The 27891-nt window shown below is 45.0% G+C and overlaps 1 protein-coding gene across 2 annotated transcripts; it reads right to left on the bottom strand.

Moving 5' to 3' along the window:
• Positions 1-1079: 1079 nt before the first annotated feature.
• Positions 1080-27339, bottom strand: LOC139061098 (uncharacterized). Of its 2 annotated transcripts, XM_070540626.1 has the most exons (10): positions 27194-27339; positions 23842-23924; positions 17483-17528; positions 16467-16549; positions 15082-15171; positions 10694-10723; positions 8957-8989; positions 2968-3030; positions 2617-2667; positions 1080-1285 (listed from the first exon to the last, which is right to left on the bottom strand). In XM_070540626.1, exons 2-10 carry the CDS (start codon positions 23893-23895, stop codon positions 1232-1234), a joined length of 504 nt encoding a protein of 167 aa, XP_070396727.1. In that variant the 5' UTR covers positions 23896-23924; positions 27194-27339; the 3' UTR covers positions 1080-1231. The 2 variants fall into 2 exon arrangements, with proteins under 2 accessions (XP_070396727.1, XP_070396728.1); XM_070540627.1 differs by lacking the exon at positions 2617-2667.
• Between the last annotated feature and the right edge of the window lie 552 nt (positions 27340-27891).

The raw sequence follows: 27891 nt of genomic DNA, 5'->3' as shown, positions 1-27891 counted from the left end.
AATGTCCCATTGAGCGAAGAAGGCGTCCTCTGTATTAGCGAAATGGCATTGGCTGCGACGCCACGTCACAACCTCATTTCGACGGAGCAGATACGGCGTTGCGACGCTGCGGGGCGAGAAGGGTTGCTGTCGACGAGGCAGTCACGTGACGCTCGCTTGCGGGTTCCGCTGTCTCGCTCTCTCTCTCCCTCTCTCTCTCAGTTTAGCAACTACGCGTGCCTGTTGGTCTTGTTGGCCGCTACTGCTTCCCAAGTCTATCGTCGCGCAGCACATCGGTGGCGTGTGGCGTCCTCGATTTATCAGCAATATCGTCCAAATATTTTTTGTCTAAAGTCAACATAACGCAGAAACATTACAAAAAAAATAACTCGCGCTAATTTGGTCGAAAAATTCGATGACACACCCCGACGGAACACTCAGCCCTGTTTAATTGATCTTTAATGCTTTCGCCTTCACAACTGCTCCGGGTCGTAGTATGTTTAAGCAGGTCGCCTACTACAATGTTAACGCCTCATGCGACGTCTTGCCGCAGAAACGATGTTCCACATCGGCCATCCCGGAGGTAAGCTCTATGCAGGCTGACACTCCGGTGCTTAGATCTCGTACACGTGTAACATTGGAGAATAGGTATGGCAAATTGGTGCCACGGTAACTAATTGAAGTTTCACGTGCCCTATTCGAACACGTAGGCTTCTATCCCATCTAAAGCCCCCTATTTTACCAGAGTGTTCAATAGGGCTGGTTGGTTCATCTTTAAAATAAAAACAGGAACAGCTGAACACAGGACGAGCGAGTAAAGGGCACAGCACCTGTGTCTTTACTGTGCTATTTACCTGTCCTTGTCCTGTGCTGATTACTCGCTTGTCCTGTGTTGCGCTGTTGCTGTTTTTATCCCTCTATTTTGTCGCCCGCTTTCAATTTCCTTTCTTCCACAAGTCGCCATTTCAGTAAAAACTAGTAATCAAACCAATCTTTTTCTTGATGTGCTTGTCAGTTTCCTTCACGTGATTGTGACTTGTGAAAACGTGCCTACTTCGCTCCCCTTCTCGTTCCTTACATAACATTGCCAAAAACAGAAGTTGAAAGGAAAGCCATCAAAGACAATTTAATTTAGAGTACAATGATGTCATGCAAAGTACAATGCTGTACTAACAGCTACAATGAGAGGCACAACTCGTGTGCCGCTGGCCTGTGGCACTCTCGCAGGCGTGTTCTTTCACCGCAGTGCCTACTATGATGGCTCCATCCTGTCGGAGAAGATGCTTATTCGGTAGATGACGAAGGCCTGCACAAACAAACGCCGGTATTATTGTTATTCAAACCAGATGCTGCAAATCTGGCGCAGGAAAACGCTTCACTTTATTTGTCTGTCTTTTTTTTAAGCTTTCGCACTGCTACAAATGCTCATGAGCAAATTATGTTCAACTATTGCGCCCAGGGCGAAACCCAGCTTATCGATTAATTTAGAAGCCCGAAACGTTGCTGCGCTGATTTTATAAAATTAATTAAAAGTGAAACATATCCGCCAGCAGGAACCAATGTTTTGACAAGTGGACTTGTCCTCTTCAAGAAGACTAGTCCACTTGTCAAAACGTTGGCTCCTGCTTTCCCCTTGTTCTCGTTTTTAACTCATCGTCTTTGTATTTTCATCTCCCGCCTTCCTACCCCCCTTTTCCCTGGATCTCAATTGCTAGGTAATTTTCATAAAGAATAGCATTTCATGGCCCCGCTGCCCACTTCTACTTCATCGTGGCTGTCTGTAAAACGAGCAAACGAGCTAAAGCATTTTATCTGCACTACAACAATGTACATTCTGCACGTACAGATTTCCTCATTTCTAAAAGTAGCGCGAAAGCACTACCAATGGTCCTGCGTCGTTCTGAAGGCAACAGCGCAGCAGACGACGCTTGCACTGGAGAATGCCGTCTGCTCCATACGGGTAACTCTGCCACTATGACTGATTATGGACGTTGTAAGGCGCTAAAATACACTACGGTCAGTGCTCACGTGGCATCGTTAAACAAGTCGAATGGAGAACATGTTGGGATGTTTCACTCTTGTTCACTCAATACCGTTTACACGAGCAACGTCTTTCAGGCTGTCCCATTATAACCACCATGCTAAAAAAAGAAACAGACTCTTCACGGAAACCTTCGAAGGAAATTAATTTTTCGTTTGCAGCACTATGAGGTATAAATTAGGCTAAGACACATTTAATCTATTATTTGTTAATTAGGGCATGGTAAATTCAGATGCTTCACTTCACTAAAGCAATAAAATCTCTGCGCTGTCATGGAAACAGCTCTTGAAAGAATATAAGCGAATAAATAATCGGGCAAATCGGCTTGCGATTTCCCTTTGTCTTTACTGGAAAACAAGAATAACGCTTGTTCGAAAATGCACCGATGTGAGATTTAGGTAGCTTGAAGGAAGACGAATCGAATGATGAAATCTAGCTCAAGAGCAAGAAAAACTAATGTACACTACCTCAGTTAGTGTTCTATATTGTTGGTGAACATGGAATCCAGCGCAATATGTCAAGCTGTCAACCACAGGGCTAGCATTACTTCGCTGCTGTCATGCCCGACTGGTGCCGTAGCTCGAACGAGTACTTACGTCAGTTATTATCTGAACGATCAGTTGTCCCATCCTCGCACCTAACTTGTTCTGCGGAAAACAAAGGATGGTACGACACTCTTCCTATGTGCAAAACGCGGTTACGATCTGTCATCAAAAACCTCCTAAATCATTATTTATATAAAAACTGTTGTATGCACAATTTATGCGAAAAAAACTTATATCTTAAATAATAATTATTTAATCAATTGTTAAACATTTAAACAATTAATTTATTAAAACACAATTACATCGCTATGATATTCAGTCGCTCTCGTGATCACAGATTCGGTTGCCGGATGAAACCGCCGTCTGGAAGACGGTGGTTTCGACCAACACCTGTACACTTACTTCATTCAGCCAAGCCTTGATTTGCCCTTCGTCCGCTTTTGCCGCAAGCTTCGTTAGAATAATCTGAAAAGCATAAGCCCAAAACACATGCGCGCATTACTTCCACGATATGCGTTTACTTCTCAAAAACGTGTTTACGAACTTAGCACTCAGGCCACAATGGCCTTACTAAAATTTAATGACAGCAGTTGATGATTGCAACCATCAATTATCAAAATAATGTCACTCGCTATGTTTTCAGAAAACAAATGCAAATTTGCCTCAGTTTAAGCCTCACCTCAAATGAGGGTTTCATGAACAACGCGACCACGAGGCCACCTGGTCTCTTGCGCCGTCTCCACTGTATACGACAGAGCGCTGCCTTCGTGATCAGTTTCCTGTGCCAGCACGGAGGTGCGATATGCACTGAGCCATAAGCAATTCGTATTTACAGAGCGTAGCTTTTAACAGCAGGTTCCTTCGGCGAACGTGGGCTGCGTCAGCATAACCCGGCGAACGAGCGCCGCGAAGAATAAAAGTGAACGCCGAGTGGAGCGCGAAATGAAAGAAAGCCGACAGCGATGAGAGGAGGAGGAAAGCGCAGGGGGAAAGCGCAGCAGCGGAACCATGATGCGGAAAGCGGAGGAGGACGGATGAGGAGAGGGGCTGCGCATGCGCTGAGTTGCCGGCGACTACGGCCTGCGCAGCTGCGTGAGAGAGCTCATCTGGGCTTCCGTGGGAGGGGGAGAGAGGAGGGGGGGGGCCGGGTGCCATGAGGTGACGTGGGCGACGCTCGTCCACAGCGTCAGCTGCAGAGGTCAGTCCGTGGTACCAGCGTGTGTGATGGGGACCGCTGCTGCTGCAAGGGGCGATGGCGAGCGGCTAAGAGTAAGCTTCTATGTGACTCTTCCTTGGGTGCTGTCACCGCTGACACTGGTGGCTAGATTTTCCCGCGACCAAGGACCGCTCTCGTCGCTGGCGGAACGAAAGCGTGAGAATAAAAAAAAAACATAGTGACCGGCGATGATGGAAACGAGATGGCGCCATAGTAGCGCGCGTCGTCTGCATGGAAACAAAGCGCTGCATGAGTGGAGCTCTGCCTGCGGCAACTGCTGTGAATCGCACCCACGCCTCACCCACGCGCTACCTCTCGAGATCTGCCGATTAGCGAACGTGCCGCATGAAATAGATCGTGCGTGCGAGCCCATATATTGCGAAATGAAAACACGTACAGAGTTGGACTCAAAGTTTGCATTAGGGATCATCGTAATCGTTGGTGAGCTTTCTTCTTGGCAAACCGGGGAAGTAAGTGTGAAAAGCACTAGAACGAATGTTCAGGATTATAAATCGCGACTTTTTTCACATTTCATCGAATACTTTCTTCCGTACTACTTGGTTCATACTTGAATCATAAACGAGCTGCGCAAGATGGACACTAAAAGTGAGAGCAGAGGGCATAGTGCAGACTACCAACATTATTTCGTGAAACGGCAGAAAGCCTATACATGAGCAACCTAATCACATGTGGCAGCCTTAGGGTCCGAAATTAGACAATCAGATTGCAACTACCAACATGAAATGTGCGCACTCTGTTTCACGCGCTAAAAACATTTATACAACAGGGAAAAGCTCATCCATAAAGCCATTTTCGAAACAAGGTCAACAGCAAAACAGCGAAAAATCCATCAGAAATAACGCGTAAGCAGTAATACATAAAACGTTAACAGACATTTTTTGACAAAACGCGTATGCGAAGTTAATACTTGATTCCAATAAGAACAGAAAAGCAGATGATGAAAAAATGGCTGTGGCTTAGCTAAGGTTAAGCCCAGGATGCGAAGCATACTAGCCTTTATTTTAGTTGTTGAACCACTGTTTAACCTGGTGAACTGCTGTTGCTTGGCTATATTTGGTTCGGCTAGACGAAGAAACAACTCATGCATTACTCTGCTTCGCCTTCAAGAGTGGAACACGACAGCGTTCCCGTCGACCCGCCAAGGGGTGGAAGACAATGGGCTACGGCGCAGCGACTACGCGCCCCGCATTGGACGCGGTGAGCGTCGAGCAACGCAGCGTTCGGCGCGGCAACGAAATGTACGCCTGAGCAAGCGACGCACGCCTGAGCCTTAGAAACAGTTCGTTTCTAAGGCAACACCGCATTCACTAGAGGCGCTTTTGTACTCCATCGTACTCCATCGTACTCCATTGTAACCATCGTACTCGTGGCTCAGTGGTAGCGTTTCCGTTTCACACTCCGGAGACCTTGGTTCGATTCCCACCCAGCCCATCTTGCAAAGAGTTGAGCCAAAGCCACCTAGAAAATCAGTCTCTGTAGCACGCCGCAACCTTCGCTTCTCATTCCAACGAGCAGCTCTGTCTCCAGGAGGCATCTCACCTCGTGAGTGTCTAGCAGAGGCAAGCGCAGCTGTTTATATACCGCCGCGACGCCGCGAGCGACGGCGTGAGTTGGAGCCCCGTTTCTCCTCTGTCGTGACATCACGGTGTCAGGTGGTATTGAAGGCGACACCGCCGCGCCTGAGGAGCTGGGTTGAGCTCTCGTAATATGCTTCGCATAAAGAATGGCTGGGGCTTAGCTAAGGTTAAGCCCAGGATACGAAGCATACTAGCCTTTATTTTAACGCGACAGCGTTAAGGAGCTCGTGTCGCAGAAAAGCCGGTGTCGTCGGCGTCGGCTCAGGCGTGCGGCGCTTGCTCAGGCGCACATTTCGTTGTCGCGCTGAACGCTGCGTTGTTCGACGCTCACCGCGTCCGATGTGACGGGCTGCGGCGCGAGTTGGAGCCCCGTTTCTCCTCCGTCGTGATCACGGTGTCACGTGGTATTGAAGGCGACACCGCCGCGCCTGAGGAGCTGGGTTGAGCTCTCGAGCGACGGCGCGAGTTGGAGCACCGTTTCTCTTCGGTCGTGACGTCACGGTGCCACGTGGTATTGAAGGCGACACCGCCGCGCGAGGAGTTGGGTTGAGCTCTAGTAATATGCTTCGCAGAAAAGTTTGGAAGGCCCTTAAGCTTCGCCGTTAAGCGTGGAAAGCGATAACAGTCAAAGATCGTGAGTGCTTGTCACGCTTTCCGGCAACTGTAGCTTATGTAACCGTAATGTCTAACGTGGAATGCTGGCAGTGGACGTTACACATGACGGTGACTTTTCTAGTGGAAACACGTGCTCTTGCGTCGGCCGCGGATGCGCTGAGGCGAGCGCCATCTGGATGGTGCTGCAAGGAACCAGCCGCTCCGCTCTATGAATGATGCAAACGCTGGAAAAGGGAGTTATGAGTTTCGGCGTAACAAATTTAAGCTTTCTCGTATATTCAAATTACTAGGCGACGCTATCATGCCTGCAGGTTGTATGCAAGTCGTACTTTAGAATTTTTCTAACGAATTTTATTTCGAGGCATTCAATTTGTTCGGTAACGCGTTTGAGGCACATGGAGGGCCCACGTGGCTGGGTATGCGTGGGTCGGGGTAATGTTAGCTCACAAGATGGTCGATGCGTGCGCCGACGCTGGATTGTGTGCGACATCGCGCGATTAACGATATCGCGTTCATACTGTGAGCAAAGGAATGCAAAATATTTTACAACTCACATATGGCCATCGAGGAAAGCAACTTCCTTGTCCGAGAGTAAAATAGAAGGCGTGCTTCCCCATGTTGCCGGATGAAGAAAGCTTCAATATTCTCCATTTTTGTCTTATCATGTGCTTGTCCCATGATGCTGATTTGATCGACCTCTAAAGGCTGATTAAAGCTGTATAAAGGTTTTATGTCATTTCATGAAATACGGTTGACAGTGTGCGCTCCGTCCTGTCCGCCTTTTCTTTTCTTGTGCACCTTGACCAACACGTTTATATTTCAATAAAATTGAATCACTTGGAGACGTTTAGTATTTTCTTTGCATAAAACTTTTATGAAAAAACAGACACACTTGTCGCCTCGCATATGTCTGCCTGTGTATACGCATAGGCTTAGAAAAACATAAAGTAATTTCTGCGAAAATCTATTCTAAATAACAGTACCGAAAGCATGGCGTTGCCAGAACGCGAACAAGTCTAGGACAAGAACGCCACATAACCGTCGTTCTTCACGTTCTGCTTCGTCCACGTATCACACGTCTTGACCTTCCGTTACATTAATCTCTAGGAACATGCTCAAAATTAATCATTTTTAACTCTTTGGTGAATGTTTCAGCTTTCCGCACCACCTTTCATTCGTCAAATGCACAAATCTCGTGAATATCGCACGCTTCAAAAATCTAGCAACACGAAGGAGAAGGGGGAGGGAAGGAAAGAGGCAAGAAGAAAGCAGGGAGGTTAAGCAGAGTCACGTCCGGTTGGCTACCCTACACCGGGGGAACGGGAAAGGGGGAAACAAAGACAACAGGGAGAGAGAGGAGGGAAGGAAAGAAGGAAAAAGAAGAAAACGAAGGAGAAAAATGAAATAGCACCCATGAGACAGCCCAAAACACACGCACAAATTTCGCTTGACAGCAAACAGCCTACTGGTAAGCCGAACAATACCGCGTCGCATTTTCACAGAGCCACAGTAATGTAGCATACATCTTCGCCCAACATTTGTGTAAAAGGCACTGCGTATTGTGTAGCTGTATGTCACACGGGGAGCTCGTACAGCATTGTGCAATCCTGTGTCCTTCTTAAAACAGTGTTTACCGTGCACTACGCAATGCGAAGATCATGCACCAGCAAGCGCAAATATCCACGATATAAAGGGAACTACTACGCTGGTACACACATGCACAGGTCAATCGAATATGGCGCTTCAGCAGCAACAAGGGAACAACAATAGGCATTGCAGTTATTAGTACAAAATTTGTCTTTCTGGCTTTCAGCGGTCTTTTGGCATTGTAAATTAGCAAGTTTTGGCAAACAAGGGCGTGATGCGTGAAAAACAACATCCCCAATGGTTACGCTTGTATGCCTGCACATATTCCTTTACCATGACTTGAAAACTACGGCTGCCTGGACACTGAGCAATATGAAACACAGAAAACAATCCGCAAGAATGACTCATAACTTTAGTCGGTGGACGAGCACACAAGATTCTCGGCAGTGTCCTTTTTAAAAAATACCGATGACATTCCCAAATAAAAAACTAACTACACGCACAAAGAATGCAGACATCTATGATTTGCTATCCATCGTCCCTGTATGAGTTGAAAGACAGCAGCGCCACATTTTCCTCTAGGAACATTTCTTTGAAACACTATGAACACACGGGGCTTGTAAAACTCTGCACAAACCCACATATCGTTGTGCGTGATTACGAGCGCAGATGGGTAAATTATTATTCATTTTCATTTATTAAAATCAGGACCGTGCTTAGCGTAACAATGATAACGTTTCTCGAAGTTCACCGTCCTGGTGGATCTGGACTCCAGGATTCTGAATATTACTATTAGGCTTAGCTTTTGTAAAAAAAAATAAGAAATCAATCTGAACTGAATTAGGTTACCGTAGACGTTGCGAAATTTGTTCCATTATTGGCCGTCGATGCATTCTAATGGACGCATGCAGGGTTTTCACACGTAATTGGAGCTTAAGTTTGGGTTTACCAATGAAAAGGCCTTGGATGTGGTAAGAATAAGACGCCTTGAATAAGAGAAGTCCACTTTGCGAAAAATTGGTTGCCAATTTTACCTCGTTGTCTCTTTTCTCATCGTCTTGAATTTCCATCTCCCGCTTTCCCCGTGTCTTCCCTAGGCAAGAATAGGCAGACTCGGTATACCTTAAATGCGTATGGTCATGGTACCGCCGATACGTGCCTATCAGTGTTCTTATGTTTAACTTTTCTCCTTTGATTGCAAACGTAGGCTTGAGATTAGACTCGTCTTCCTGCACAATTACAAACATGACGCAATCCTCATTACATGTGCGGTGTCAAAGTTGTCATTTTTTACATATAAGTCGCCATAATCCAATACGAATGTGCTGCTTTCTCCCCAAAAAAAAAAAAAACGTTTTTAAGAAAACTCACTTACGTCGAAAACGTAGGTGCCAATGAACTTGCGGGCCTGCAAAGTTTGAATGAAAAACAGTGCAAGGCAAGCACAGATAATTATATTTTGGTGCATGGTTTTCTGCAAAACAATAACCTCAATCTTCCCGTTTGCAAATATAGGTTGAAAGCTGAAATTGATTTTAGGCACCTGCTTAGTAAATTTGAGTTAAGAAATAGATAGACAGACAGAAATAATAGGTCAACAACCACTGTGCGCTCATATAGACCTTTTCATCGGGTGAGGAGGATAGACCGCGGGTAGAGCCTTTCCTCCTCTCTGGCTTGGGCGATCCGGCGCGGCGCTGCTTGAAAGTATTCCTGCCACGTGCTGCGGAACGATTTCGATATGTTTTAAATCGTACTTTGTGAAATTTACGCCATTTCCGTTCATATAAGGTCGTCAGGAAAGCCTTTCACTGTATCGGTAACTACAGTAGGTGGATATACGTGTTGGGGGCGCAGAAATGTGACGCGCTTTATCAGCCGCAGTGTGTGTACGTTTTGGAACCATATATTTTGCTTATACCGGTTTTATTTCAACAAATAAAACCGGTGTCTCTATCAATAGCATTAAATGATTATCCAGCTCATTGTCCTATCGCTTGGCGTAGGGAGTAAAACAAAGCATAAGAGCGCATGCTCGTGCACGGCCAACCTAAGGCAACGACGAAACATGTAAGCGGCAGGTGCTATCAAATATTTGTGATGCACCGGCATCGTTCTCGTGCATTTCAAGTGTAGTAGGCTTGAAATTACTACATGTCTACGCTAGCCTTCCTGCATAAGGACGATGGCGCTCCTCAACACAGCGATCATTGTGGTTGGTCCACCGGCACGATACAAATGTAAGCTGTGCGTTTCGGCATTCGCTTCGGCATTGCCTTTTTGGCCCATATACAGCCATATTATATGAGAGGGATCGCATAAAAACAATGCAATGGCTATTTTTGACGGCAAAATTTCCGTAATACGTGAGAGTGCGTCGTAGAGAAAGGAACGAACACAACCGAAAAGAAGTTAGGTTTTCATCCTCTTTCTCGAAAAAGCAAGAGAAAACGGTTTAACGCCGCAATACGACCTCGCATTGTCAGGCCGCACAACATTCATAGATATATAACCGCCGATGCAGTATGCTTGGACCATGCGGTATTTAGAACATAGATATCTGTAATCCAGCACCTACAACTGCTTAGGACGCTCCCGCAGTTCGAAAACAGTCCCTTTGCTGGACAAGCTTAATTCAGACTGTATGGTATGCTGCTATTACTTGCCGAAACTATTTTATTCATGGGCGGAAACCTCATCCATCGAACCAAGTAGTCACACAATGTAACCTGCAGCGAACAAACAGTTTGAACACTTGTCAAAGTATAACATCTCCTATAGTAGCAGAACGGTACCCACGCTGTTACGATCGTCGCCTAAACCGCAGCTTAGAAATAGATGAAAATACTGCAATAAGGTCACATTAGTGAATGAAACATTCAGAAATAGACAGTTGATATCCGAGGCTGACTGTAGGCTCAAATATGCGCGCACACATCGCGCTACATGTTCCGTTCAACACAACGCCAGCAGTATCTCCGGCCATGACGCCTTTAACCATATATAGGTCCGATATGTCTACACTACTGCACTGTAGGTTGCATACGAATCCCTTCCTCATCAGATTTATCGTCGGACAGATCGTCATCCCTTTCACGTTGAACATACTTACACCTTTGGCATCCGAGCCGAACTTGAAGTACTGGAACAAAAAAAAAATCGCATTCCAACTTGATGTGCATAGTGCACCGACGAACTTTTGTGTGCCATTCCTATTTCCATAACTATTTATACGTAAAAAACAGAAATGCTTTTGCAATGCGTGAAACTGTTGCACAGTTAATGAGTATATTTTTGAAGTTGTATGCGCAATCGTACACGCCCCACAGCACCGCGAACTTCACGGTGTGCAGCTTATCATTACAAATATCAAACAATGCTTGTTATGTTCAGAGTTGTAGTCATTGGCCTGAACGATTTCGTTGGTACAGTGTACTTGAATACAAAACTAAAAAGGCAAAATTTCGTGCTAAGCAGGAGCTTTGCCTTGAGAGCTCATATATCCGTTTCTCCGCCGCTGACGAGTGGTCGTCACGAACAAAAATGCCTGACACAGCAAACCCAAGACGACTATATTCGTCAAATTGCGGCCAGTTGCAGTATGTGACACTAGATGGCCACCCTTGTGCACGTTGGGCCACTGTGTCTCGCCTTTCTCCTCATTTCCGCCTGCGATGATACCTGTGCTGGAAACATGGCTACCTTTCAGCCACATGGGAAATAAAAGTGTGATGCAAAATTAAGTATTCTGACGGCTCCTCGTCAGAAGAAAGCTTTGTAGAGATTTCTTCGCAAAGGGAAAGTTATGCGCTCTCCTTTCAGGACTGGTACGACGGCGATTCTGCGGATGGACCAGGGATTCTCGCAGCCACCTCTTAGCTATTCCCCAACTTAGTAACTATGCTTTTGGCGCTGCGAGAAATTAAGCACCATTCATTCACATCTCTTTTGCGCCGTTTGGTTTCTCTTCACTTCGCATTCTATTTTTCATAGTTGTCGAGCCCTACAGGACGCTGTGCCGTAGGAGGTCAGCGGAGCAGCGTCATGCAGAAAAGCCTTCTTCAAGCTTTAGTTTTCCGAAAAACAGCGAACTCAATTAATTGACAGAATGTTGCCGCTTTGTTCAGCAAAAAGAAAAAAGAAAGCTCTATAAGCTCAGTGAAAAATAATCCTGATAAATTTTGTACGTTCCTCGTCATGGTGACACCAGCTGGGTGTGCGAAGATAGTCTCAGCGTTCCAGTAACTTTCTGTTTTCAGTGCATAAAAGACCGTTTTCTTAGAAAATTTAACTCGAACGACAGAGCATTTTCACACCAAGTTAGACAGTGCATTTTTTAAAACCAGTGCCACCCTGAGAATTCGTTCCAAGTCGTTATGCCTTGCAATTCACTAGTTACAATTCATAAATAGCGATATGTGCTGCATATTATTTCGTAAAAAATTTAGTTGACGAAATTCGGCTATTTAGTCAACTAAATAATTGCTTGCTTGAGGACGTAATGCTCGCCTTATTGAGTAATTTACTTCAAAAGTTAAAATTGAGATATCTGTCACCATTATTTTTTGTAAAGCTAAAACCCACTCTATTTAAAAATTTCATCAACTTGAGCGATCTAGTTAGTTACGCTCACAAATTACTGCGAAATTCATGGCAGCAGTTGCCCAGTAACACATATTCGCGAGAGTGAAACAATTGCGCGAGTGCTATAAATTATTTCATCCAATTTTTTCTCTTGAGACAACCTACAAGGCGGAGCATAGATAATGACGATATATCTGTGAAATTACAATGTTCCGGATATTGCGCTTTCTTTTCATAAATTGCGATTGTTCGCCAAATCATTGAAAAAATTTCTATTTATTTTCATGACAGAGGTAACAACACTGAGGCAGTAACAGTCTGACAAGCAGAGTCGACCTTAATGCCGTTAGCATTGCAGCAATGTAGCGATACACCCTATTCCGGAACTGTTCCAAGTAATCATGACATGGCCGTGCCAACAAAGGACGTCACCTCACGAATCAGCGGCATGAACAATTTTTCCATTCCCTCTGTTATAAGCGCAGTTACATGTAGTTATGACGAGAATCACCGTATGTATCTCTCCCTCCTTGTGTGTCTACTAGCCCACTGATAGCTACTAGACCATTGAAAGGCCCCGGCCAAAAGTTGTTGGACTCGTCCGCTTAGAGGGCTCGTCGCAGCGGCCCCTGGCGGCTGCGGCGCGCCACGGTACGTCATTACGCAGCACGCTACGCTTATCTCGGAGGCCACGAAAAGCAGAGGCATCTACGCGCCACTACAGCACGTACTATACTGTCAACAGCAAAAGTTTGCGGGATGTGCGAGCGCGTGGCAAAGCGACCGGTGAACCCCTGATGTCGAGACCGGCCCTTGCACGCATGCGCGTCCCTCCGATACTGCAAGCGTGCATGTTTCCGCGCTTCCTCTTTGCGCGCCGGCGATATGCCAACGTAGCCGCGAGGTAGCCCACTTGCGATATCCGCCGTGGCGGCTTCGACGGGCATAACTTCGTTTCAGTTTCAGTTTCAGTTTATTTCTTTAATAAGGAGGAGACATACATGTTTACATAAGTATACAGAAGGAGGTCCCAGAGCATATGGCTGAAAGGGGACCTCCTGACAGAAAATATATACATTAAAGGAAATACAAGGCATAAAACAGCAATACAGTAGTCACAGTGATGAAGAATATTAAAAGTATAAGTACAAACTGTAAAGTAACATGAAGTCAATAGCTAGTCGTACAAATAAAACAGTAGTTTAGGGCATTCGCAACATAACAAACCAAAATACTTATAAAGGCTATAAATGAGAGAATAAGAAAACTAAAGAAAAAAGAAAAAAAAACCGGCAAGGAAATGAGCAGGAGTGAGGTGAATAGCTTAGATATGTGGATTATTTTGGCTATCTAGTAGGAAAGTGAATAATGTTTTCTTGAAGGAACTCAAAGAAGAAGAGTCCTTGACATTTAATGGGAGGCTGTTCCAAGTGGATACTGCTGCGAAGTATCCAGATTGTTTTCCATAATTAGTATGTATTAGTGGTAATAAGAAATTGTTGTTAGCTGCAAACCTTGTGCGGTTCAAGTTAACCAAAGTAGCCGTAGAAAATATATTTACTGGAGAAGGATTACGTATTACCTTAAATAACGTTATGGCTAATTTATATTTAACAATATTTTTTACTGAAAGTATTCTGTGGTTCAAAAGCATATCAGAAGCACTGCAGTTGAATGAGCTGAATGACAATATCCGGATGGCTTGATTCTGCAAATGCTGTAGTGGTGCTATATGAGTTGGATATGTGTTACCCCATGCTGTAATGCAATAATTAAGATGGCTGTGAATAAAAGAATAATACAAGGTCAGCAATGTTGGTCAGCAATACAAGGTCAGCAATGTCGTTGAGTAGACAACGGAAATAAATTGTCCATTTTTGTCTTGCCGGTCTCCTTCTATATAGAACGTCTTGTGCCACGTTCTTCTGCGGCAGAACGCACCGTTCGTAAAAGGAAATAAACAACGAAAATTGGCCACGAGAAGGTGCAGCCCAGAAAAAGAAAAATGACTTGTTGCGTTCGCCACCGGGCCGGCCCAATGCGTCGGCGCTCGTGACTCGACAAAAGGCGGCCGCAAGTTCCTGCTTCTAAACACGTTTCACACAGTTTCGCCCGTCGAAGCCGCGACAGCGCATATCGTAAGAGGGCTACCTCGCTGCTACATTCGTATATCGAAGGCGCGCAAGGCGGGAGCGCGGAAATATGCACGCTTGCAGTCTGGGAGGGAAGCGCATGCGTTTAGGCGTCGGTCTCGACACCAGGGGTCACCGCTAGAAGGGGAGGAGGGTCGCTTTGCCACGCGCTCGCACATGCCGCAAACTTTTGCTGTTGACTGTACACCTCCAATGCAAAGCTGAAGTATCTTAGGACATTTTTTTTTACATTGTAGACGGGCATTTTTCCTTATTTACCTACAAACAAGCCATTATAGTAATATTGAAAATGTTATCGCTGTCCTGAAATAAGGCAATAAATGTTGGTGGGCTTCGCTGTTTCCGATGTCGCTTCACGATGACATTCCAGAGGCGGAACTAAGAGGTTTTTGACAAGATATTTTATATTCTCTGCCGAGGGCAGTGAAATTATATTTGGCTCTCGTGTTCACAACAGGCCCTTCTACAGACCAGCACGGTATTTTTAGTAATTTTGAAAAATGATTTAGCCCCCGGGAAATACACTCCATTTTATTCATTTTGAAGACTATTCATAATGGAGCAAACGGAAAAGGTTGCCAAGTTTTATTTATGAAGGCATGACCACCATATTGCACATAGTGAACTGAGTGAGCATTCCAAACAGTAAACACTTCAAAGTGTACTGATGGCATTCCTTCATAAAGCCCACCGACATTCCTTCGAGAGGGCAAGGGACGGTGGTATATAGCGAAAGCTTTCTTTGGCATAGTGTATAACTCACCAAAAAGGAGACATAGAACAAATTGACGATGAGGAGCAACACTCGTATTTTCGCAAGACATAAGAATGTGTCCACCAGCTTCTTGTTGCCCTGTATGGAAAATTCAAAAACTGATTTGAACCATTTGTTCAGCACATGATGGAAAATGACCGCACCATGACTTTGCAGCGTATTACTGGAATCAAACCCCACTATGTTGATACACCTTTCAAGAATGGCTCACAAGACATGGCTAGAAAAGCGGTAAACCACACTGCTCGCACTTATTCAACATGGAAAGTTGCATGAAAAACAAAAGTGCAGCCATGAAATGTGGCATGAATGACACGTTTATACCACAACGAACAGTAGAAAGGAATGTAAATTGTCACAAATGTGAAATGACCGGAAAGCTTACAGTCCACACCATAGATCTTCCTAATTGAAGATTGTATAGCGACATATTCTGGCTGCTTGACTGCATAAACCCAAGCACTCTTTTAACCCCTCACTTTGAAACGCACTCAGGCGGCAAATACAAATAACTTAAATGCAGTAGCTGAATTTTCTATGGCGGCTTTGCATAAGCACCACTTAACGCCTGAAAAGTGCGATAGTCTCAACTTCATGCGAAGGGTCGCCACAAATTCGCTTCAATGTTTGTACAGCCACACGCAGTTTCGGGTGTAATCAGTTTGTTTGCGAGCTCCAAACCACTTCTGAACGGTGGCACGTACACGTACACTTTCCGCAGAGCGCTGTGCACATGGTTCCAGTGTCCAGATTCGTCCTGCTTAGCTATCACATCCAGATTTAAAGGTCTTGATTCGTCATGCATCCAATAACAAAATAGCACTAGAGATGAGCAGCTGCTCCGCACCAATCCATTCGGGCTGCACGAAAAGGCACATACACTTAAAGAGACAGCCTCTTCGTGTGTACACCCGCATTTAGCCGCGTTCTATTCTCGCAATTCGCTTGGTGCAAACTTCATAGGACAACTGCTTAGTTTCAAAGCACAATAAAGAGAAACAATATATCAAGTTTGGGTGCTGAAGTTTTTAATTTTTTTCGTACTTGGGGTGCTACAGCGCAGTTAAACTTTTTCGAACTCATTAAATTTTGCGCTCATAACTTTTGGTCTAACAATGTGTTCTATCTGAACGGACAAAAAAAACTTTGCTTCACCAAACGCCGTCTATATTTATGGCATAACGGTGCCAGGAAGCCTCTTTACACGGCTAGGGTAGCAATTATGTTGTTCTTACCAAAAATATTTAATAATTCAGTTCTACTCTATCTTTGTCCAGCGTCTCCTCATTTGGATAGACTCGCTGGGCGCAGCGACAGAGAAACGTAATACGTGCACTTTCGAAATCACACAAAAGTGCCGAAAAAGTTCTTACAGTCACGGCGCCAACGAGCAGGATCAAGGCAATAATCACAGACACAACTGCCAAAATTGCACTTGTGATCGTCCCAGCGTTGTCTGCAAGGAAAGAATAAAAGTACGTGCAAGAGTACCAGTGCCTCTGTTCGCTTCTTAGGCAGTGAGAATGCTACGCGAATGGCAGCAGTCCGCTGAAAGTAATGATGCTGATCAATACAACTAAAACAAAACTGAGTCGCTGATATGAGCAACAACATTGAATCGAGCTAATGGCTGCTCACGTGTTTACCGTTATGCAGCTATTTGGAATGCTCCTGTGATTTAGGGCTTGTAGTAAAAAGCACCGAATCTGCGAAAATTTTTAAGCCAAGGCTAAATGGATGCGAAATATAACGTTCCCAGCATTGTGTCGTTTTACATCCTTTAAACCACAAATAGTCACGTCAATCTACACAAATCACCCTAAAAATCCGTTTACAACTGTGGATACGATGACGTCAAGCACGTGGAATTTCTCCACATTTAGGGATGGGAGTACACATTGAAATGTACAGGACGAATAGCGGTCTTCGACTGACATGGAGCCAAAGGTAGCTGCGTGAGTCGAATTTTTAAAGTTTCGTTTTATTCAACAGACCTCCGAGATTCCTTCTGCTCTGGATTCTTTTGCGCCGACAGCGAATCTCATTGCCTGTTGGTGTTCTAGGTGTAGTACTTAAAGCTTATGTAACCTCCTGACTTTATTTTGCTCCTTTGCTCCTTTGAGATGCACACGCTAGCATAGTCGGCTACAGTTCGGCCTGCTGTCGCGTCTAAAATATATACAGAAACCCGAGCGCTATTGATAGGGTTTGTATTTATACATATATATATATATATATATATATACATATATATATATATATATATATATATATATATATATATATATATATATATATATATATATATATATATATATATATATATATATATATATATATATATATATATATATATATATATAGATATCAGTAACACTCCATGACTTACCTAAACCCATCTGCCACTCAACCATAAAATTCCCAAGGTGGACTAGCTGCAAAAAGAAAGTAAGCATTCCTAATTTTAGCAGCTAGACTGAGAGACGCACACAGAAAATAACCTTATGGAATTCTACAATATTCCTTTGAAACTCCGTGCTCGTTCATGGACTTTATTAATTTGCAACTGCATTCTTGGTAGTGAATGGTATGGTAGGATTGCGACAACATTTTTTTTTACTATTTCGGTTAGGCGCCTGAAGTAAAACTTGTACTTGTGTAGAAAAACAGATCAACCCTTCATAATCTATATCACTAAAACAAGTTTTCTTTGCATTGTACGAAAGAAACAAAGGACAATATCACGTCGTGGGTTGCCATGTTTGCGCAGACGCTTGGAGTTTGATGTCATTTCGAGGTATGCAAAACACACTGCATTGTTGACCTTCGTCTTCTTTGACGACACAACAGCCTATGTCAATTGAGTATTTGTTTTTTCAAGCCTGGTGGCAATCATACAACTAAAGTGTTTTCGTACATAAGAAATTCAACGGCGTAAAATACATGCGGACAAAGAACGCATGCAACAAGATGGCTGCCTGCCCTAGTGCACCCGAAGCCTGTGTGGTCAATCTGCGTCCAACTTTCGCCGCTAATTTCCATGTGCATGACAAACCAACTCACTCAAACTGAAAATCCACTTTCATGAACTTTCGCAGGCCCCTGAGTTCACGTTCGCTGTTGACATATTACGTAATCAATAAAAAATTATTTCGAAAAGCAGTGTAGCCACACTGGAAGAATATAATATGCGGGAGGTGTCAGAAGGATGCAGTTAGAAACACATGAATAATCACGATGACCAGGCATTTAGTTTAAAAAAAAGGATTTTACTATTGGCCTACCGTTTGAAGTGGATTAGGGAGTCGGGGTATATCTTCGACTAGAGAGGCTGCATCATAGAGCAGTGTCTACAAAGGCATGAAATGAATAATTCCCTGGCGAAAGCAAAGAGAGAGTTATGGTCCCCGCGATGGTTCTATATACAAAACATTCAACGAAATTCCTCCTTGCAGTCGGCGATCATTTCCTGCAGAATGTTTGGGTTGCGTGCCATATCCCGGGTTTTCAATTCCCAAACTAGATGGTGTTGAGCTTAAGTGTCGCGGTCTCTCTGTAGTCGGGACAAGTGCCAAAGAGATACCCGATGCCTGCTCAGCAAACGGACCTCAATACACGCCTCTGAATGCGCCCCAGGCATGTCGTGGTCGCTCAGAAGTGCTCTATCCGAGCATGCTTAAGCATCTTCTGTATCCCATTCTCACTTTTCAATCAGATATTGTCCCTGGCAACGTCATACTTTCTCTCTGCCGGGCAAGATATGGATAACGCTGCTGATAGACGCCAGCGCCACTTTCCAATGATTTCATTAGACGGCATCCATTATGCTGTATCAGTGCTATTTTAGGAAATTTTCCACAGATCCAGGTGGTGTAGCGGTTCGGCAGAAAGGCGCCCCACGTTCAGTCTTCCTTTGTTTGTGCATTTTGTATTAAATCTTTCTACAATTCTTTTACGGTTTCACAAGAATATACCCAGGATTCCTAGGAACTTCAACTTTTTTCAAAGTAGCGTGTGAGAAGTAAATCATATGGCCCTTGATAATGTAGAATCTGAAGTGAACCTACCATTCACACTCTTTTAGCGTTTCTTTATATTAAAAAATGGCGATTAGAAAGGTACTCAATGAGCACTTCGTCCCTGACCTAGGCAATTGCTTTAGACGTGGTTTTCTTCTATTTGCGGCATTGGTATACACTACGACTACTAGTTCTTGGTAGTCCTATATATGTTTCCTTATTTCTAGTGTCCACATTTTTTATAGGTAGTGCCTCGAGTCCGTACAAAACATTTTGTGCAATAAAACCAGTTTTGATACTGTTTTGATCTTTGCCAACTCGGTGCTTAGCACTCACAACGCGACGAAGCCATCTTTCGGAGTCTATTGACCGGCTGGAGTCAGTGCTACGGTGGTTCTATGCGTTTTTGAGGCCATCTGCGCAACGATGTCTCTTGCTTTACGGTATTTGCTACAACTTTTCCTTGCTCTGCATGCGTGTCTACGGCAAGCTTATGCGCCGCTGAGCCAATGCAGCGCTTTCTCTTCGTCTCTGAGAGGCGAGGGAAGTTTTATTTTTCTTGGCGGAAGGAAGGAGATCGAATGCAGCAAGTATTTCGAAAGCTTCTTTCCTACTGACTAATTGCAGGTGATTAAGGCTGTCACATCGGTCAGAAACAAAACAGCACAATTACGGGACACTGTAGCGGAAAGGAAGAAGATGAGGTGCTGAGTTAGGACAGAGCATCATATGGCCACCTGGACCAGAATGTTTTTGCATCACATCCCTCGCCTTTTGAGACAGTGGCTATTTTTTTCTAGGACAAAAGCTGATATATACGTATTGGTGTTTTCGCAGTATGTATTTGGGAGCATAGTGCTAGTGCGTGCGTGTGCGTTCATCTGCTGCGGTTACGCCTGCTATATATGGGCCTCAGTAGAGCTCAGCGGTGCTTTAATATATCCGGTGTTTTATAAAACATATTACTTGAGAGATTTACAACACTTGGGATTTCTAGCAGAGACGTACGAAAGACAACAGCGACGTAGATGGTATTAGATGGATTTGAAAACTGTAATCCAAGCTTCAATTCCCGAAATTTTGGCGTCCCCTTAGGCAGCACAGTAGACAAAAGTGTGAGAAACAGGATACGGCGTCGTCCTTCATGTCTTTCTATGCCCCGCGTTTCTGTTTTACTCTGCGTTTTGTCCACATAATCATCTAGGTTGTATGAATCAGTCACGGCTCAATCCTAAGAGCCATACTGGGTGAGCACCGATTTTAATCCATGCCACATGCCAAGTGGGATACAAGCAACGCCCTGCTCCACACATATACATCTTGTGAAGTTCACCAAGGCATTGGTCGGGGCAAGTTTGTCTTTCATACTGGCGACCTCGATATCAACTGAACTACAGGGAGAAAAGATAACACACGGTGCCATGTGTTGTCGTTTCTACATCTTTCCAGTATCATGTGAAGTCCATGCAATGCCTCATTCATGTGCTGTACATGCACTACGTGACAGAAAGAAGAAAGTTTTGTTGAGAGACTCCGGCAAGGGCCGTCTTCTTTTTTTTCTTCGGATGTTACATAGGCCCTCCTGTGTCGCGGAGGAATACCGTGGTTAGCCTTCAACGCGGTGAATGTGCGCCAAAGGCGCGGGGATACACCCAGGTAAGTAGTGGCTCAACCATCCAGCTGGAGGGCGCGGAAGAAGGAATGTGATGAGGGGCGAGAATATAGGCAAGGGGACCGAAAGTGCTTGCTCGTGGGCTATCCTAGTACGTTTGGATGATGCTCGTAGGCTGCCGACAGACTTGGAGTGTAGGATGACATGCTCTGTGTTCGGTTCGGCAAATTATATCCTCATTTACCAATGTCTACGTCTGTCCCTGTCCAATAAGAGTGCCATGTGCGAGTGTGAACGAAACTGGCGATGGAGGAAAAAGTCTGCGGGCATTCACAGGCCTCTGTGAGCCGAGCGCTATGTTGGTTGCGGTGCTCGCCGCTAATTGCTCTTAGAGAATAGGTTGCTGGCCATGTGATCGTATTGTCCGGTGTAAAGGGGCCGCTATGAAAGGCCTTCTCATTTGCCTACAGGCCCTGATGGCCAGCGAGCCATTCCGGTAGTAGCTGGTCTTGCAGATGGGACAATGCATGGTCAGATACTTCGTTAAGCGCGAAGGCCCGAAGCTCGCTCTAACCATCGATCCTGACGCTGATGTCGACAGGGTGTTCATATAGACAAACAGCATCTGATATAGCCCAAGTTTCGGCTTTCGTTGCTGATATCACCACGATCCAATGCTTTTTCGATGTTGATAGAGGCTTGACAACTGCCGTTTTTGTAGTCTCTAGTGTGTCAGCGGCGTCCACGTAAGACAGGTCATAGGCTGGGGTGGATAGCTGTCTGGCTCTGGCCTTGCTTCTTCAGTGATTCCGCTTGAGTCCATGCTCCGAGGAAGGGGAAGTATTTCAATGACAGCTACCGACTCTAAAGGTGGCGGCACGTCTTGGCTCCAATGGAGGCAAGTACGGAGTCGTATCTAAACAGTTCCCACGATTTTCTGGCGCAGGATGGACGCTATTAGCCCGATCTCTTGAGTCTCGTGATGTGCTTGCATTTTCTCTTCTAGAATGTTATGGCCGCATTCCGCACTCCACCGGTAGAACGTAGAAGGGTATTCCCATTTTGAAACAAGAAAGACTCAGCGCCCGTTCTTTCGCCTTCTGGGTTCCTAAACGCCAATTCTCTGCCTCTCCCAGTGCTTCCGAACGCGCCGCATGGCATATTCTCAATATTTCATCATTGTGATGGCGTCTGTCGCATCTCCTACATGCAAAATCGCATGTGCCGCCAGTTTCCTTTTTTTCACGTCCTTGTGTTGTAACGCTACCTAATGAGGGTGGGATTTCTCACACCTACTCACCCAACTTCCTGCACTTTTGCCTATGGGCTGCTTCTTCATATACAACACGAAAAACCCAAAGTGAATCGGCTGTTTTCCTCACCTACGAGTAATGGTACCTATTCCAACTGCAATTAAGCAAATGTGCCACAAGCTGTGTTGTCCTTGGCACGTTGAGAAAGAAGACTCGTACTGCGACTACGACATAGCCTGTGTTTCTGGCTAACATTGCAGTGCCTCTAACAGTGTTAATGGTCTTGATGATAAACCTCGTTATATTTGTTCTAAAACCTGGGATAACCCCTGCCCATTCTTGGAGCTTAGAACTCAGACGCTTTCCACCAGATCTTGAAACTGCATGACCGCCGGCGCAAGCGGTCAATCTCGGCCCACGGCTGCAGCCCCTGTCATTTACGCCGCTGTGCCCGGTCAGAAAAATCCTGCCACTTTCGGCTGGACCGGGGTAGACAATGTGACAGACTGGCTCTCTTCGTATGCACCTCGTTGTACGATAAATGTGAGCCTATACAACCTGACCCCGATGCATTCCCGCGCCGTTTCCTTCCAACTAACCTTACAGTATGCTCTTCTGTACACGCACAAAGTGGCTATGCCTGTTCTTCATCCGTCTCTTTCTTTAGCTGCCGACGCTTTGTCTTCTTGCGCTTTCAAATACACTGCTCAGAAACAAATTCAAGCCAAAGCGATCTAACGGACCTATGCACCTAGCTAGTGCCAATGACCCCTCGTCCTTCTTTCGCTCTGTGAGCAGGCTCTAGCTGATAATCGATCGAGCCTCAGCACTGGCCGCACATAAACAGGACGTTGATATTCGCCTGGCTGGTTCCCACTGCGCCTCCCGATCTTTGCTTTCTTTCGCGACTTGCACCAGCTGGAATTCCACCTATTTACGAAATCGATACGCGTACTGGATATGTAACTCTGAAGGCCGTGAACTTCTTGTGAATGCTTCCGCGTCAGAAGATTTTAGATACGCTGCACTTCTCGTTCCGTCCGCAATAGAGTGCTTCCCTGCCCGCTTCAGATAGAAGCCGCGATCTTGTGCTTAACTGCAAAAGGTTAGAGGCATTCACTTCCTTCTGCGAGTAATGTGGCGAGATTCAGTGCTGCTTCGACGATAGTAGCAGGGAAATCGACGCCGCCTATTGTCACATAAACCTAAACAGGTAGCTCAGGAAAGGTTTATAGAATATTTACGTGCGATTTTTATGCACAATTCATGGACAGCATCTACCCTTGTTGTCATACTGTCCTTTTTGTTTGTTGTGTACATACCATCCACAGTCAACCCGTTTGAAATCCCTGAATAATAGATTGAAAGAGAAACGCTGAATATTTTATTGGGTGTAAGCCCCGAATATTCAAGGTATAACGGCGCCACCTCTTCAACGAGTACAAAAAAAAAACAAGGAACACAGACAATGAAAAGCGTTGCCTTTAAACTGGTACTCTTTATCCTCCTCGTTTAAGAAGTCGCGCTTTTATACATCGCATCATGCAGGACCAACATTTGACGTTACTGAGGCCCGAAGACGTCACCTGAGCCGAGCAGCAAGGCCACTCGTATATAAACGCGCACAGTTTACGAGACGTATACAGACTTCCTAAGGTATGATTCGTGACTTTCATTACTGGGTCCGAACTTCCATTAGTTTTGAACCAGTCATTTGCACTTATGTTTTGTCTCTGCGTGTTTCTTCAAGCTGGTCCAAGTGCAAATGCGTTGTCACCATGGTGGTCTTTCATTGCGCTCTAGCCCGCAGTCCTTCCTAACAAGAGGTTACGCATGCTTACAGCACGAGTTGAATGCGACTTACGAGGCAAACGACGGCCAGCACGGTCACGGAGAACGCAGTGTCGCACAGGCACATTTTTTCGCCAGTACTCTGAAGCTTGATCCCTGAAATAAAGAACGAAAGAAAACCCCAACGACTCCCTCTGTTCTTGCCTCACTCACTGCAACAGCAGTAAGAAAAAAATATATATATATATACATACATACATATATATATATATATATATATATATATATATATATATATATATATATATATATATATATATATATATATATATATATATATATATACATATATGTATATATATATATATAAATATATGTATATATATATCGCAGCTACAATGCAACTCGTCCATTCACCTTTGGGTCGAAGCTTTGTTGAAGCACTATATAGATACTTAAATACTATCCAGGGAGTAAAACGCTTGCTTGGGCTAGTTGGTTCATGCTTGAATTAGTAAAGGCAAGGCACAAAAGACCAGGACTCAAGAAGAATACAAACGACAGGACCGGCCCACTCAGGCTTGAGTATTTTGCATACGCACCCAGCGTGCCCAGAAGATAGTTCCAAGACGCCGTAGACCGACTGAACAGGTGCCTTTGGAAGTACAGCCAATCTTCGGCATCTTGGAACCATCTTCTGGGCACGTCAGGCGCGTATGCAAAATATTCAAGTCCGAGTGGCACCGGTCCTGTCGTTTGTGTTCTTCTTGAATCCTGGTCTTCTGCGCCTTGCCTTTACTACTTGTCCAGGGAGAAATGTTGCTTGCAAATGTTCCTTTTCGTTCGGAAAAGCACTGAGGACCAGTTCACAATTTCTCCTGTTACAGATTTTTGTGTCATTTGGCTTCTCGAGAACTAGCACGTTACAGTTCCTCTTCTGCACAGTGTTCTGCAGCACAGCAATTGCCTGAGTAAATGTCAAAACGCCTAGATGCTGAGATCCCACTAAGTGACCCACGTTAACCGTGCGACCACGGATTAGATTAACTGAAGGATTGACCTAGTTTTTTTTACACCAGCTGCGGGACCGGCCTGCTGTTTATTTTACCAAGCGCTAGATCAACCTACCTCGCTGTTACACTCTCCAGTAACGGCGCCCTCCTCTAGCGAGTAACTAACCAAGCAAACGCCTCAAACCACGTGGAGGAATTCACAGAAAGCCATCCTTTAATCAATACCTTGATGCGCTTGAAGGCGTAAGACCTGAGGGGAATTCATAGAAAGCCTTGCTTTTAGAAAGGACACTATGCGTGTGAACGTGTACAATTATTATGGTAAGATTACTTAGGTATTCTGCTGTTTCATTTCGTAATGCCGTACAAAACAAACACTGTGACTGTCACACCTGTATCGTTGTGACAGACTAGAATATGCGCAAATTCATCAAATACTATTCAGAAAAGCTATTCAGCAGTCATCAAAATCCAGGAGGATGTTTAAGCAGCAGTAATTGACCGTGTCAAGTTGAATGAACAAAGACACCCAAGAGCGCGTACCAGATTCTCGGTCACATCTTGTGGCTTGTGCAATAAACACATGGACGAGAAGTAAAGGCATGGGGCGCGATCGGAGACATTTTGTTCGATACGCGTTCTGTTCAGTTGCTGCAACGTCACAAAGTTGCAGTATGCAAAATTTGTGACAGCGGGGCGGAGAGAGCAGCCAATCAGGATGCGGTGACCTCCCCGGAAGTTTACCTCCGTCGTTTGTCGTCTGCTTGCAAACAGTATACTACAAAGCCAAATGTTTCTCGTCTTCCAATTGAATGAAATCTTTATCTGAAAAAAAATGTATTTTTTTCTTCTCAAGCCCAAACACGTTTTCAAATAGTAGTAAGTGTGGCTACCACAACTCATAGTTATTAGGTTCTTTGTGTCGTACCTTGGTGGTATCGCGCACAGCGAGAAGGAAAAAGAAAAAAAAAACGACGGGAAGAGTGGCGCACTTTTCAAGAGGCAGTGACAACATCCCAGTGGCTCGCTGGCACCGATGATGTTGTCACTTTCTCTGTACAACCAACGAATTATTTGTTTCGAGAAACAAAAACGACGCCGGAATTCACTTTCTGCCATTTCTTCAAACGCGTTTCGCACCGCCACCCGCTCTCCTCCGTCCTCTCGAAACGCCAGCGCAACAACTAAAGTTTCCAACGGAAGCGCCATTTTCTAGAAATAAACTATGGATTGGATTCAAACGTGCCATTCCGCAGCCGGAAAGGCCGCCTGTTGGATCCAATCCAATCCACCAGACGCGCCATGCGAAGCCGTATGATCGCTCCAAACTTCTCAACTCCCGTCGCGTTCGGACGAAATGCTCGGTGGGCGGATGATTGAAAGGAGCGTGTCGTCGTTTTGACGTCACCAAAAACGGGATGGCGCCCCGCGGCTGGCGACGTCGGCGCGGAGTAGGCCAATCGCGCGCGCCGGTAACCCAACGAACGCACCGAACAACCATCTCCGATCGCACCCATGGAAGACACATTTCCTTCTCGTGCGTGCGGTTATTGCGTAACTCAAAGTATGAATTGTTAGCAACTCGCAAAGCTTTTACTTCTGCTGCTTTGTCGGTCACATAGAGTGCCCGCTCTTTTTTAACATATCACTACCTAATCTATGAACTACTTCTCTCTTCTCCATTGATAGTCGGGGGAGCTGTGGCGAAAGGAGGGAGGGGGGGCGTTAAGCTATATAAAGGTGTCTATAAAAGCGAGTCCTTCCCAAAGACACGTCGCTTTGTTGAAGCAAGGTGTTATTAATTATGTTGGTTGGTCGCTAGCGCATCCACTACAGGGCTAAGCGCCGTGCACGATATACGACTAGAGTTGGAGAAAGATGAGAAAGATGCTCGCCAATTGATAGTGGCTGTGTGCTGACAGAAGCTCAAATAATTTCTTTGCGTGTACACCAGCCAGTGGATCACCTAAGAAAGGAGCATCTCTGGCTGGCGCCAACGCTTCAGCACTGATGATCTCTGCTAGCCTCTCTTGCTCCGTGAAGCTCTTACCCTACAATGTCCCTAAAATCAGCCAGAAGTATCAGCGCACAGAAGATTACGCCTTCCCATTAAAGGGAAGCTGAAAGCTTTTCCAGAAAAAATGAGTGAAGGGCCGTACGTCGTGGTTTTTAACCCTCTGCATTCGAATATCGCATCGAAATTTTCAGCGTTTCAAGATACAGAGCACAAAGATACCGTTGCCGATGTTCAATCGCCTTTTGCGCACGCCACCATGGGAGGTATGTAGATTTTCAAACGGCTTAGAGCGGACTCCTTCTTTCACGTTCAATGAAATCCTGACTGTAATCGCTCGCCCTGGACGAGACTCGCGTAACATAATCAGAGGAGGAAATAACCGCATGTCTACTCACCGGTAATGGCAGAAGTAGTAGTAGAACCTTCCTGACTGGTGCACCGCACTTCAACCGCCTTCGGTCGTTGTCTTCGTCCGCACGAGCTTCACGTGAGCTCGCCACAACGCTGTTGTTGTTGTTGTTGTTGTTGTTGTCCTTAGTGGCCGTGGCACATACCCACAGTGGGGGATTGGCCAAGAATCGGGCGGTTTAATTAGGTGCCTAAAAATAATAATGATAACAAGGGAGTTAACAATTTGGGCGTGTGAGTTTAAAAGTAAACGTTTTGTGTTTGGAGAAAAAAGGAAATAATCAGATCAAAACCGGGTATAAGATAATAATAATAATAACAATAATAATCAATAAAAGATAAGAAAGCCACAACGCTGCCACCTACAGTGAAAGTATTTCTTATCTAATGTTTCCATCATAAAGTACATTTGTTAATTTTTGCGCTAAATCATAGTCAAAGCTATCCTGCTAAATCCCACAAGAAATTCTGACAATCATCATAGTGCCGAAAAATTTTGTTATAAAACTTATTCGTTTGAACCGGGTTTCGTTTCGGTACCAAGAATGTGGGCGCGTCATGACGGCAAGATATGCAGGCTCGGCCTATTCCTGCGTTTGAGGCATCTTCTAAACATGGCCGCATTAGGATAATACGCATGGAACATTGTTGTTTATTAAAACGAAGCTTTGTTTGTGCAGCTCAT

This window comes from Dermacentor albipictus, chromosome 6 (assembly GCF_038994185.2).
Source record: "Dermacentor albipictus isolate Rhodes 1998 colony chromosome 6, USDA_Dalb.pri_finalv2, whole genome shotgun sequence".
Lineage (NCBI taxonomy): Eukaryota > Metazoa > Arthropoda > Arachnida > Ixodida > Ixodidae > Dermacentor > Dermacentor albipictus.
This window is presented reverse-complemented; position numbering and strand designations above follow the sequence as displayed.

Excerpts from the sequence above, each read along its gene's own strand:
- LOC139061098 (XM_070540626.1), bottom strand. The coding sequence starts at position 23,895 with ATGTGCCTGTGCGACACTGCGTTCTCCGTGACCGTGCTGGCCGTCGTT. Across the intron at positions 17,529-23,841 it reads TGCTGGCCGTCGTTTGCCTC|CTAGTCCACCTTGGGAATTT; the intron begins GTAAGTCGCATT and ends TTCTTTTTGCAG. Across the intron at positions 8,990-10,693 it reads TCGGCTCGGATGCCAAAGGT|GCCCGCAAGTTCATTGGCAC; the intron begins GTAAGTATGTTC and ends CAAACTTTGCAG.